Below are 12,503 nucleotides of genomic sequence, written 5' to 3'. Positions count from 1 at the left end.
TGAAAAATGTGTGGAGTCGAGGAGGTTGTCAAATTCTGTGCTTGTATTTAAAAACAACCAAAAAAAAAAAAACCCCAAGCTTTTTTTTTCTCTCCTTGTTCGTTAATCAAAAATGACAATTTTAAGTGTTAAAGTAACAGCTGGTTTTAAATTAATTTAATTCTTTTTTTGAGATCCAATTTAATCTTTTGAGATACTATTTGAAACGTTTTTCATTTGGTTTGACTGAATAAGTTCTGTGCATTCATAATTTAACAAATAACTTCAGGTGATATAAAATACCTTTGGAATGGATGGAATTAATCTCACTTCCATTATTTCAAATTACCAGATTGTATTTTCACTCTACCCTACACACACAGATTTGGAAAGCTAATCTTTTTATTAACCTGTTTATCGTACAGGTTAAGGACGGTTTTGAAAATGTTACTGCTGAGTTAGCAGAACATAAGTGTACCCTTTTTCAATCTCAGCAAAAGGAAAAGCAGTCAGCAGCTCTGATTCAAGAGCTAACATCCATGGTGAAAGAACAGAAAGTAAGAATTACAGAGGTAGTGAAGTCAAAACAAGAAACAACAGCAAATCTAAAGGTAAATGTTTTGAAGCCTTTTTTTAAAATTATACAGCACTTTAGACAAGAAGTTGCAGCATTAACAATACTCAGTATATTTCAGCTTAAAGTTAACATTGGCTAAAAATGGGATAAGGAAATAAACAATGTTAATATTGACAGTAATCTCAATTCTCACATCTTATCTCTCACTCTCACTCAGACTTCTCAGATGCACAAAATAGCCAAATACACACGCATACAATTCCTCACAATTACACTCCTGTTTTGTGGTGATAGCAAGTTGTACATGATAGTAACTACTTGAAACTGAGATTCAGAGAGTATTTAATACTGTGAACTTTTGTAAACTCAGAAATGACAATATTTAACTGCAGAACAGTTATTTTCAAATGATTTGTACATGAATTAATTAACTTACAGTACTTAGGAAGTACTGTACAAAGTACTGTTACTAGGATTTATATCATTAGCATTATTACAGTGATTTAGATGATGATATAATAGTGACTACCTATAATTTGCATTAGCTGCTGTGCAGCACACTTTCTGAAGATATTATCTGCAATATTATAATATTCACAAATAGCCATTAAAATATTAGGAACATCATCACATTTAACAAATTTTCTAGCTGTTAAATATAAGTCCAGCAATCATGGACTTGTAGCTTTTTCCAAGAGGCCGGGGAAAGAGGTATGCGTAGCTTTAGAGATTGCAAATTACTTTTTTAATGTCAAGTCAGCTTTCAAAAAGAAAATAAATTTTCAAGAGCATAACGTTCAATGTATTATGCCAAATGGAATCTCTGTCAGAGAATAACTGTAGGAAATTTTGATTATTCCTTGAAACTATTTTTAAAAGTATAAAATATCCTTTTTAAAAAAAGCCTATTTATAAGGTATGGAAAAAATGAATTTTGCATGTTTTGGGTTAGATATGTCTTGTGGTGTTGAAGCCCACCCACTACAGCCCCATTTGTTTCCTTTGGATTAACTTCTGCTGTGCAACCTAAATTCTCCATTTCCTCTTTTCAGATTTTTTGCACTTCTTTTAAAGTTATTTCCTCTTAAATTTATTCATATATATATTTTCAAACTCTATTAGGTTTGTCCGTGAATAAAATGCATAAACTGTGTTGACTGATGAAACAAATGCCAGTGCTTTGTTACAGATAAAAGATGCCAATTTTTTTCAGACAAAACCTTGTGTGTAAGCGGAATATCCTCTTAAATAGCTAGTTAGTATTAACTGTCATAGTTAAAGTGGTGTTAATTATATTGAATTCTTGCATATTTGTCTTACAGAATCTTACTGTGTGTTTTTCCTACTATTCATTCATGTATACAGAGTCGAATCAGAGCACTTGAAACTATGGTTGAGGAGGACAAACAAAAGACTATTCAAATTGAACTCTTGAAACAGGAAAAATCAAAACTTATTTCTCAGCTGACAGCCCAGGAATCTGTAATTGATGGATTAAAAGTGGAAAGAAAAATGTGGGGACAAGAGTTGGCACAACAGGGTAAAATACCACAGTTTTGTGGTAGAATATGATACCATAAATTAAATAGATATTTCACTTGCATTTCTTCCCTGAACAGTTGTATTGCCACAAGGCACTGTAGCACCACCTGAGACAAATAATCTCCAACCATAGTTTTTTATTTGACACAGAAAGGGCTACTTTTCATAGGAGTGGCATTATTAAAAATGATTAGCCTACACTTCCTGCTATACATTTAAGTAGTTGGAAAGAGTAGTGTTCTGGTACATGACCCTCTTCATAGCACAACATTTTTGAGAGTCATGTCAATGAGCAGTTATCCAGTGGATGGAAACTCACATGAAAGCTAAAATATTTCTGTCCAAACACCACTTAAACAGTATTGTCATCTTGTCATAAAGGAATACATATTTACTATATTTTTGTTAAGGATAGGTTGAAGATCTACAAAAACAAGTAATAAAATCCCAAAGAAAAAAATCTTGTAGAAAAACCATACACAGTTTTAACTTTTTGAGCTCAGAATTTTCACTAAATACAATGTCGCTTATCTGTTAATTAAGTGAAAGATAGGCTTATTATATCAGGATACCATAGTTAAATGTTAAAATTAATCAGAATGTGAGAGCCAAAGATAAGGAATAAAAAGATAAACTGTTACTAATTATAATTTTGTGTGGTATTCTGTTAACTCAGTATATTTTTTTTTATACTTCATTTGATTATTTATGGGAGGAAAATATTTCTTAGTGTGTGGGCTCAATAAGGGACACTTCAGAACACCTGACATTGTGATTATTTTGGTTTTTACTTCTACATAACTGGTTTGGAGGGACACCGCTGTTTTATACAGTTTTTCCATACATATTGATATGAATTGCAACAGGAAAAAAAGAAATAGTGTCACATTCTACTCCACTTTGTTTTACCCAGTGGTGGAGATGATTTGCTTGGATGTGGCCATTCCTTTGTGCAAGCAACTACTTGGAGTCACAGCGACAGTTGAATAGTGCCTAGAAAAATGGTTTAAAGCTATTCATAAAACAAATAGTAGTATCACAGGTTTCAGAGTAACAGCCGTGTTAGTCTGTATTCGCAAAAAGAAAAGGAGTACTTGTGGCACCTTAGAGACTAACCAATTTATTTGAGCATGAGCTTTCGTGAGCTACAGCTCACTTCATCGGATGCATCACAGAATATATCACAGTATATTCAAAGGTGGTAATCTCAGAGAATGTTCTGTACGTACCCTGTTCTCACTTCTTTTTCATTCAGGTGTTTTTATATTTGACAAAACATTATGCTTGCCATATTAAAATTGAGGCTTTTTAAAATGTATTTAATTGAGTTTTAAGCACAAAGCCAGAAGCATTGTTGTGGAACAGGTGAGGTGGACCAAAATTGGTCCTATAGTACTCCTAATGTATCGAGTAATATACATCTCTCCTTGTGTGATTAAGTCAAATTATAGAGAACAAATGTGCAACCATCTACTTTCACTGACTCTTATTACTTGTTCAGGGAGGAGGATAGGACATAAAATGCTACATAAAGTATTGCAGGGAGGTTCAAGTTTGAGAGAATTCCCTCAGTATTAAATAGCGTTACTTACTCTGTATTTCATAGTGGTATTGATACCTGTGTCACAGAATGCCCATTTCCACCTTCATCCCCCAAAGTGAAAATCAAATTGCAGGTGTCCTTGAAGACCAATTTAAATGTTGGAGCAATAAGTGATGTTGTAGCTTTTATCCTTCTTGTTCTGCTGCAACATAACTAGCAGTACAGATTTAGCACCATCTGGTGGTCTCTTTGAGATTGCTTAGCTTAGATCTGTAAGCATTATTACTGATCATTTGTTATAGAAGTGCCCAAAGGTCTAAACAGCAAGTGTTTAATACCATTAAGTAGCCACTGTTGAACATTTTCCAAAAAAATTGTGTAGTTACAAATTAAGGTTCCAGTATAGCAGTTTGCTCCATGCAGGCGTTATATGTATGTCCACACTTGCATAAAATGTTCACTTTCCTGAAATTTGCTTGGAAAATGCCTTCAAGATCTGCAGTGCTGTAATGTTGTGTTTATCCAGGTGCTTCTCTTGCTCAAGACCGTGGAAAACTAGAAGCAAAAATTGAGGTTCTGACCAATGAAAGTGAGATTCTGAAAAAACAAAATGAACGTGACAATGATGCTCTAAGAATTAAGACCAAAATAGTGGAAGATCAAACAGAAACAATTAGAAAATTAAAAAAAGTAAGTGCTGTGTGTGTGTGTGTGTGTGTGTGTGTGCGCGTGCATGTACAGCATGCTTAAATTAAACAGAGTTGGAGTGAAAATTGTGGCAGTGACTTGAATAAAATTAGAAAGGCAGTGCCATGGCTGTCTGATGAGAGTGCACTCCCATTGACTTCATTGGGTGCAGGACAAGGCCATATATGATTGTTGCAATGCTATAACTTATCTCTGTATTTATGTTCAGACTTACTCCCATATAGCCCACATAAAAATCATTATCAGAAATGTAGAAGAAAAATGTAGGACAAGTCTCACTTAATTGATAATGTTTTGCTTATTAAAATAATCGGTTGAATTTGCTTGAAATTTTATATTCAAGTATAAAATATTTTCTCTCATTCTGTTCCTTTTGCATTCAGGGAGCAATAGGGTAACATACTTACTGTTAAACTAGCATTATAAATTCCAGTGGGGCTCAAACCTTTGCCTCATTTATCATAGCAAAACTGCGTTATTTCTGGAGGAGTTTTGTCTAAGATTAATATAGACAAATTATCTGCTAGTTATATAGAGTATATCTTTAAAAGTAGCAGAGTTTGAACTCTTCAGTGTTCTCTTATTACAACTTTTCCATCAGAAATTATATAACGTATTCTATTTAAGGATACTTCCAGTAAATAAAGCAAAATATAAAGCTGGACTTGAAAGTAGTTGAGGTTCCTTTGCCTAAAAGAAGCTAATTAGATTCCTTAATCAGTTGTTGCTTTGTTTTTGTTTTGCAACCAATATATCCTGTAAGTTAACATAATTGCAAGAAAGTTATGTTAAGAAAAACGAGGAGCATACATAGGACTAGAATGGACCTTGTGGGTGCTTGAATCTAGTACCCTGCTGTCACGAGCAACTGTCGCATCCCACTCATAAACGTATCAGGCTTCATCTTAAAACGAGTTGAGTTGTATAGGAAATCTGTTGCAGAACTTCACTGCTCTGATGGCTTTAAACTTTCATCTAATTTTCAGCCTAAACTTATTTATGGCCAGTTTATACTACCCATTTATCCCAAAACAAATGTTTTTTCTAGGATTTACAGGAGAGAGATGAGCAGATGAGAAAACAGCGTGAAGAAAAAGTTGAAACCCAAAAGACTTTTCAGGTGCAATTGGATGAAAAAACTGCACAATTGGAAGAGCTAACAGAAAAGTTAGAAAGGCAAAATTTAAGAAAAGAGGAATTAAAACAACTGTTAGAAGAAAAAGATGCAGAACTGGAAGATATTAGGAAAGCATACAGGTGATGTATAATATTGTAAGCATAATGAAATGTTATGATCCACACTGAAATTTCAAGTGAGATCTTGCGTTCAGATTGGTTGGGAGAAGAGTACATGGGTAGGCCAGAGCCCCACTTTTGATGGTTAGAACTAGAAAATAGGGAAATGGAGAAGTATCACTCCCTCTTCCCCCCCCCCCCCAGTTTTAAAAGATGATAGACTCTGTATGTACTCTGAACGCGTGTGTTTTATTTTCAGTGCAGTGAATAAGAAGTGGCAAGATAAAGGAGAACTACTAAGCCACCTGGAGACACAAGTTAAACAAATGAAAGAAAACTTTGATATCAAGGAAAAGAAGCTGATCGAAGAGAGAAACCAAAGCCTTCAAACTCAGAAGTAAAAACAAAAATACTAATAATGGTTGTCTTGTACATAGTCCACCATGCAAGACAGGTGAAATCTTGGTACACAATATTAGAGTTCATAATGAAGTTGCAAGTACTTTCTGTAGGTCCAATCCCACACTCTTATATACGCAAGTATTTCTTGTGAGTAAGAACTACTTCTGTAAAGTAGATATCTGCAGAATCTTCCCCTCAGTTTTTAACTGCACTTTCAATGTATTTGAAGATTTTTAGATTCCCAGCTCTTTGCCCCCAAATGTTTAGTACTCAGATGAAGTTACTACCTATTGGAGATCCTAGTTCTATGGCCACACTGAGATTAAACAAGGATTAATAAAATATAAATTTGTAATCCACAGATAGGAGGCCCGTTTAGCGTAAATTTATTGATAGGCTAAATGCGTATTCCTGTTTGTGTGACTTAGCATTTGTGTTGCTACAGCACCAAACGTGGTTATAATTAATTGCCAGTACTAAGTTTTTTCTTTAATGCCTAGTATATTTGAGGGGAAAAGAATAAGTAAGACAGTGTCTGAATTTCCTTCTCCCTCCTCTCCTTCCTCCAACCCCCCACATTATTACTGAAAAGTTGGAGTGGTTTTTTGTTTGTTTTGGTTTTTTTACATTTGGATCCATTGTATGTTTTAATATGACTTTTTCTCTGTCATCAGTGCTTTCAGCGGAAGTGTTAGTTGACGCAATTAACAGTGGATTAGGAGTTGATAGTAAACAAAAAGCTTAAGGAAATGACACCTTTTAAAAAAAAAATCATGTAGCCATATTGTGAAGATGAAGGCAGTTTCCAGTAAACACATGTACAAGTGGCACTACCTACCATGTCAGCCAAATAAATACTGAATGATGTGTCCATATAACTGTAGTCTCATAAGCCTTGTCTATGCTAGGAAAACTCTTTTCAAAGACTTCCCACTATATTGTTAATGATGCTGTGGCTACTGCAACCATTTTTAAGCACTGTTTGCTTTCTCTTTAAGCATAGGTAGTTTAACAGTGGACCTTGTGTAGTTAGGCCACACACACAACAGCAATAAGCAAAGACATGGCAAGTTATGCTAGACCCAATGATGCAAAAGAAACAATGACTAATGAGATTAGGTAATCAAAGACATTATTTTGATTTTCCACAAAACTTCCTTGAGAAAAGGACTGCTCATTGCTACAACTATTCTGTTAGTGTGCCTCACTAAAATATAACTACTGATGAAGTACCTCTTTCTGCTAAGGACTTAGTCTACATATCCCCCTCTAAAACTGGTAAAATGTTGTTTTTCCTTTGGTGAGGATTTCCTCCGTTATTTTAAGAGAGGTGGGACATAATGGTCATCTGGTCAGCGGAATAATCTTAATGATCTAAATTTCGTTTCTCCAGAACAAAATGGAATAGCTGATAGGGCTAAGCACTGGAAGCAGTGCTGGAAACTCAGTGCTGCTGAAATGTATCCTAGAAAAAGAACACTGTATGTGAAATTTCATAGGGCTGTGTATTCATAGTGTCTGAATAGTATTCATAGTGTTGCTCTACTGTGTAGTTGCAAATTCTAGTTTTATACTGAAACATCCTCTCAGGAGCTTCTGAGTCTGCAGGAATCTGCCACAAGATTTACCCTTTTAATTCTCAGAAAATGTGTTGTAATAGGCCCATATTTGCCCAACCTGCTTCGAAGAAATGGTGGAAATAATACTTAGACCATTTAAGTAAGAACAATAATATATATATCTTTTGCTACAATAAGTAGATGGTTGAAAGCCTTAGGGGTCGTTAGCACCCTTAACAAGAGCAAGTGTGAATCTTCTAGTTCAGTGGTCACCAGCCGGTTGATCGCAATCGACTGACCAATCCTAGAGGATCTCCCAGTCTATCGCAATCTCCAGATGTGCAGGAACCAAAAACCGCAGCCACTGGGAGCTGCGGGCAGCCATGCAAATGTAAAACTGTCTGGCAGCCCACCAGTGGATTACCCTGAGGGGCCGCATGCGGCCCATGGGCCACAGGTTGCCCATCACTATTACCATTACCTTTTAAGACTCTGTCAGTTATTTCTGGCTTTCTTAAGGATTAACATATTTCATCCTATTTTAGGGTTGCAATGGAAAAACTTCATTCAGTGGATGATGCTTTTAGAAGACAGCTTGAGTCAACGCTAGCAGCTCATCAGGCAGAATTACTGCAGCTGGCAAATGAAAAACAAAGACAAATTGAAGCAGCAAATGAAAAGGTAATGTATTTTAATAAAATGTCAGACCTTAAAATCTGTATTTTCAGTCCCAGCATTGTTATATGTAGTCTTTTTGGGTGTCTGTGTTGGCTAATCACCATTAATGAAAGCATTGTTGACACTGATTTTTTAGTATTGGCCCAATAATAGATTCACTAAAAGTGCATAGACAGTAGGCAGACTCTGAATATTCTTTGTTCAAGGAACATGCAATCACTTGCCAGTGCATGAACATCCTTTAATTATTAGAGAGGCGAGAAAAATTGTGTTAAAGTATTTTATGTAACACTGTACTTTTGTTTTAGCTTTTATAATTCCTGTGACAGATGTGAGACCTTGGAAGCATGCAGACTTCAAAAGACTATTCTATTGAGATGTGCCAGTGGATTAGTTGTAAACTTTGTTTTCTACAAATGTTACATGTATCATCGTGAGATAAGGACTGCATTCTCGCTCCATTGTGGAGGGTTACTGAGCTTCCCCAAAGAACAAGTCACTTGGGAGTTGCATGGATTGATTTAAATCTCTGACTTTGATAATTAGTTAAATCAGGAAACCTTGGTGTAAATGATTGATTTTCCTCTTGTTTTGCATTTTTACATTTTAGTGATTTTCCTAAAGATGGGTTGATTCTCATGGTTGGTAACCATTAAAACACGTTGACTTGCAACTAAATATAGCCTTTACACTAAATTTGGTGCTTTTTTGCTAAAGAGGGGGAGGAGGATGATACTCTATATGGATACACATTTAGGCAGTTTTATAGTTTCTTACATATATTCAGATTCTTTATTTACATTTTCATGTTAAAAATGGTAAGTGATGCAGTACATGCTTACTAGATCATTAATTTTTTTACTTGTGATTTGTGTCAAGCCATTTGGAGCCTCTCTTTGGCACCTGCACCAGGTTAAATCCTAGGAGCTAGGGAATACTCAGCAGTCTGCACTCCTCTCCCCCTCCCACAACCCCAACTGGCCAATGCATGCCAGAGACTCCTGGGGGGGAATTAGAAGGGGTAAAGCTATCTGATGTCCCTCAGCAAGTGTCTCCTTCCCTCACTGCTGGGGCTGTCCTCCTTTCACCACCAGCCGCATCACGTTTCCCCCACCCATTGAGGTATGTAGGTGGCATTTTGGATGGAAATCCAAATTCAATTACAACTGCACAAAAACAGCACTTTATTTTTTTTATGAAATAAAACTACCTTAAAATACTGTGTACACAAACGTCTTTAGATTTTAAATGATTTGCATTTAAAATTAACTGATTTATTAAACAAAGGAAGTATTATATGAAGTTAATGAATTGAACTTATTGTTCCTGGTCACAGTGTTCTTCAAAGTTTTTAGAACTCGTAAATCTCCTAGATTGGAAAAGGAAAAAACGCTTTTGTGCTTTTTCAACTCCCAATTAGTTTTGTAACTTTGAATGAACTAGTAATTGAACTGAACTAGTTGAATAAAGTGAAATGAAGAAACTATTCTCTTTGTACCTCAGAAGAGGCTGCTTTTGTCAAAAGCTGATTTAGCACCTCGGTGAACTCTGGGTCCAAGTACTTATCCAGTGACTTTGACCAGTTCAGTGGTTTGACTTTTTTTAAAATTTGGCAGTAAACATACTCAATTTTTATTTAATTTAAATTTGAATATATTATAATGTATAAATAGATTTACTAGATTGTTTAACATAGATTTTAATTTCAAATATAATACTAAATTAGTTATTTTTAAAAAATTATTTAATTTAAAAAAAAAATTTTTTTTGTTTTAAATCCACCCTGATTGGCAGTAATTACTCCAGATCCTGGGACAGTTGAACAACTCCAGAGAAATACCACTCCTTGGGGTGAATTGCATATACTGGTTCAGACAGGGTTCAAGAGGAACAGGAGACATAGAAAGAGCTTTTGGTATGAAGGGTCAGGATGAACGGAATCATCTGGTTCATTTGCATCCAAAAACTGACATGAGATTGTCACTAAGAGGGCAGAACCTAGCTGTAAGAGTTTGACGGACTAGAGCCTGCCTGGGTCTTTGTGTAACATGGGTGACAATGACACCCGGTAGACTTACCGGGTGTCTGAATTGTTTGTGTATTGTCTTGATCTCTAATGCTTTTTGTCCTAAAATAAATGTGTTGGGCTTTGTGAAAGCTGGCTGGTCACTGGTAACCCTATCATTGTCCCTGAAAGAGTGAACCACAGGGGCTGGACTGAGGTCAGACCTGCTGGGATAATCGCATTGAATTGCAGGGGGACTGCAAGCCTAAATCCCCAGGGTGAGACAGGAGAGAGACACTAGGTCCCTTTCCATAGAGGGCTGATAGCTGGAGGAGACTACAGAGGGGGATAGAAGTGCAGGTAATCATGGAACTGTGACAATTCCCACCAATATTCTTTTGAGCTATGAAAACACCATGATTTCTATCAATACTGTTCTTAATTTTGTAATCTTCTTTTCCCCCAAAGAATTAAATAACTAGCTGTAGAATCATTTAGCAAAACTTGCTGCTATTACTGATTGTAACAGGGTCCCTGCCTCCCAGATTTCACCCTAATTGCACAGGGCAACCATGCAGCATTCCTGCCTCAGTTTCTCCTCAGTGATTGGCCCTCCAGCTAAGCCATTAATAAAGTCCACAAGTATACAAGCTGAAAAACACAGAATTCACATACCAGTTTCAAACTGGACCTAGCCCCTCCTTTAAGGGCCACATCCCATCCATGTTTAATAACTTAAACACTCTTTTGCCTTTTTATGTAATAAAAAAAATTAAAATGCTGTTATTGTGCAATTATAATCTAATTTGAATTTCACCCTTTCCCATTAGCCCCTTGGGTTGCTCACTTGCTCCCTCCCAATCAGCTTTCCCACACTTTTGTGCCTGGAGTCTTTCCCTTCTTTTGCAAGCCATGCCCAGTCCTTCCTAGCTGGGGTGTTTTTCTCCTTTGGTGTCTCAGGGTCTACTGCAGGAGCCCTCCTCCTCTCTGTAGTCCTCGGCAGTCGTCTCCAGGATTCTGCTGAAGTCTCTCTCCTTTCCACACTGCCCTGGGATAGGTAAAGGATTGAATCTCAACTCATTTTCCCCACTTGGGGAGATGAGTTGGCTGTGTCACAAGTTGGGCTGGGACTTCATCTCCCTTTAAGGAGGCAGTCACCCTATGACTCCAATACTGACATCTAGTGTGTCCCTTTTACAAACATTTGATGTGAAAGACTTTCTAGTTTGCTGTTCTGCTAGCAACTTTGTTTATCCCATCCTGTCTTCCTTTATCACCTGTTTTCACATTGCACAATTCTTCATGAAAGTTTTTACTTCCTACTACTCCTGTTGCCGTATCTGTCATACAACATATGAAGCAATCTGTACTCAAATGTACTCTTTATAAGAATAGCAATATATTGTGTAATTACTCTGGGATTCTTAATCAGTGATAAAATAAGCAAGATTACTCTTCCTATAATATACTAACATGCAGGTTGAATTTATGTATCTTTTTATAATTTCAGGTTTACCAGGTTGAAAAAGAAATGCGTCAGCTTCTGCAAGAAACAGCAAACAGTAAAAAGGCCATGGAAGAGAAAATAAGACGACTTACAAGTGCATTAAGTGACATTCAGCAAGATCTCTGACGAAATGTGTAATTCATTAAATCTGACCATCCTGCTGCTCCTTTAATAAAAGGAGTTGGAGAAGTAGTGTAAAATATATACATAAACTATATAAACAAATATACAGTATCTTTGTTAGTTACACTTCTTGCTCTGATTTTTAGTTTTCCTTTTTAAAACACTTATTTCCAGAGTAATTTTTGTGTGTGATTATTTTGAGAGTTCAAGAATCAAATAGGTATTAAAACTGTGTACAGTATTTTCATACTAGTTATCTGATGTGTCTGGTAATATTTGTGTGTTGACCTCTCTAAGAAATAGGTCAAAACAAATCAACAGATGAAAAGCACCGTATGGGTTAAGGATTATCCGTAAAGGAAGAGAGGGTGGAGGTGGACTTTTTTTTTTAATAGCACACACCATACATGACCATTTTGCATATCTGGAGTTAACCCTGTTTGGAGGTAGCGTTCAGTGACTTTTCAGAGTTAATACTGTTATCCCAGAGAAAAGAGATCTTTTCTCTTTGAGTTCAGCAGTCACTGAATGTGTTCAATAATCTCTCCTAGACATTATCATTCAAACCTGATGCTGTTCCTTGATGTCTTTCATACACTAAAAGGATGTAGGGGTCCACCCTCATGAAACAGCTTGCAGGATCA

At 36.1% G+C, this 12,503-nt stretch overlaps 1 protein-coding gene and 1 long non-coding RNA gene across 6 annotated transcripts in view; one reads left to right on the top strand and one right to left on the bottom strand.

Annotated features, from left to right (window-relative positions):
* Positions 1-12,100, top strand: part of LRRCC1 (leucine rich repeat and coiled-coil centrosomal protein 1) — a 37,640-nt gene extending 25,540 nt beyond the window's left edge. For 3 of the 5 annotated variants that reach the window (XM_077810073.1, XM_077810071.1, XM_077810074.1), the window contains 7 exons: positions 405-590; positions 1,922-2,096; positions 4,168-4,331; positions 5,398-5,606; positions 5,845-5,982; positions 8,092-8,227; positions 11,740-12,100. In XM_077810073.1, coding sequence (XP_077666199.1) covers positions 405-590; positions 1,922-2,096; positions 4,168-4,331; positions 5,398-5,606; positions 5,845-5,982; positions 8,092-8,227; positions 11,740-11,862 — 1,131 coding nt within the window. In that variant the 3' untranslated portion in view covers positions 11,863-12,100. Of the gene's footprint in view, positions 1-404; positions 591-1,921; positions 2,097-4,167; positions 4,332-5,397; positions 5,607-5,844; positions 6,040-8,091; positions 8,228-11,739 lie in introns of those variants that run through there. The other 2 variants (XM_077810072.1, XR_013345117.1) reach the window with 2 other exon arrangements.
* LOC144261017 (uncharacterized) lies at positions 882-8,162 on the bottom strand. Its single transcript, XR_013345118.1, has 2 exons — positions 8,028-8,162; positions 882-4,238 (listed from the first exon to the last, which is right to left on the bottom strand). It is a non-coding gene; the product is annotated as an uncharacterized LOC144261017 (long non-coding RNA).
* Positions 12,101-12,503: the final 403 nt, after the last annotated feature.

The sequence above is a fragment of the Eretmochelys imbricata genome, chromosome 2 (genome assembly GCF_965152235.1).
Source record: "Eretmochelys imbricata isolate rEreImb1 chromosome 2, rEreImb1.hap1, whole genome shotgun sequence".
Taxonomy (NCBI): Eukaryota; Metazoa; Chordata; order Testudines; family Cheloniidae; genus Eretmochelys; species Eretmochelys imbricata.
Note: the sequence above shows the minus strand (reverse complement) of the source record. Positions and strands in the feature narration are given on the sequence as shown.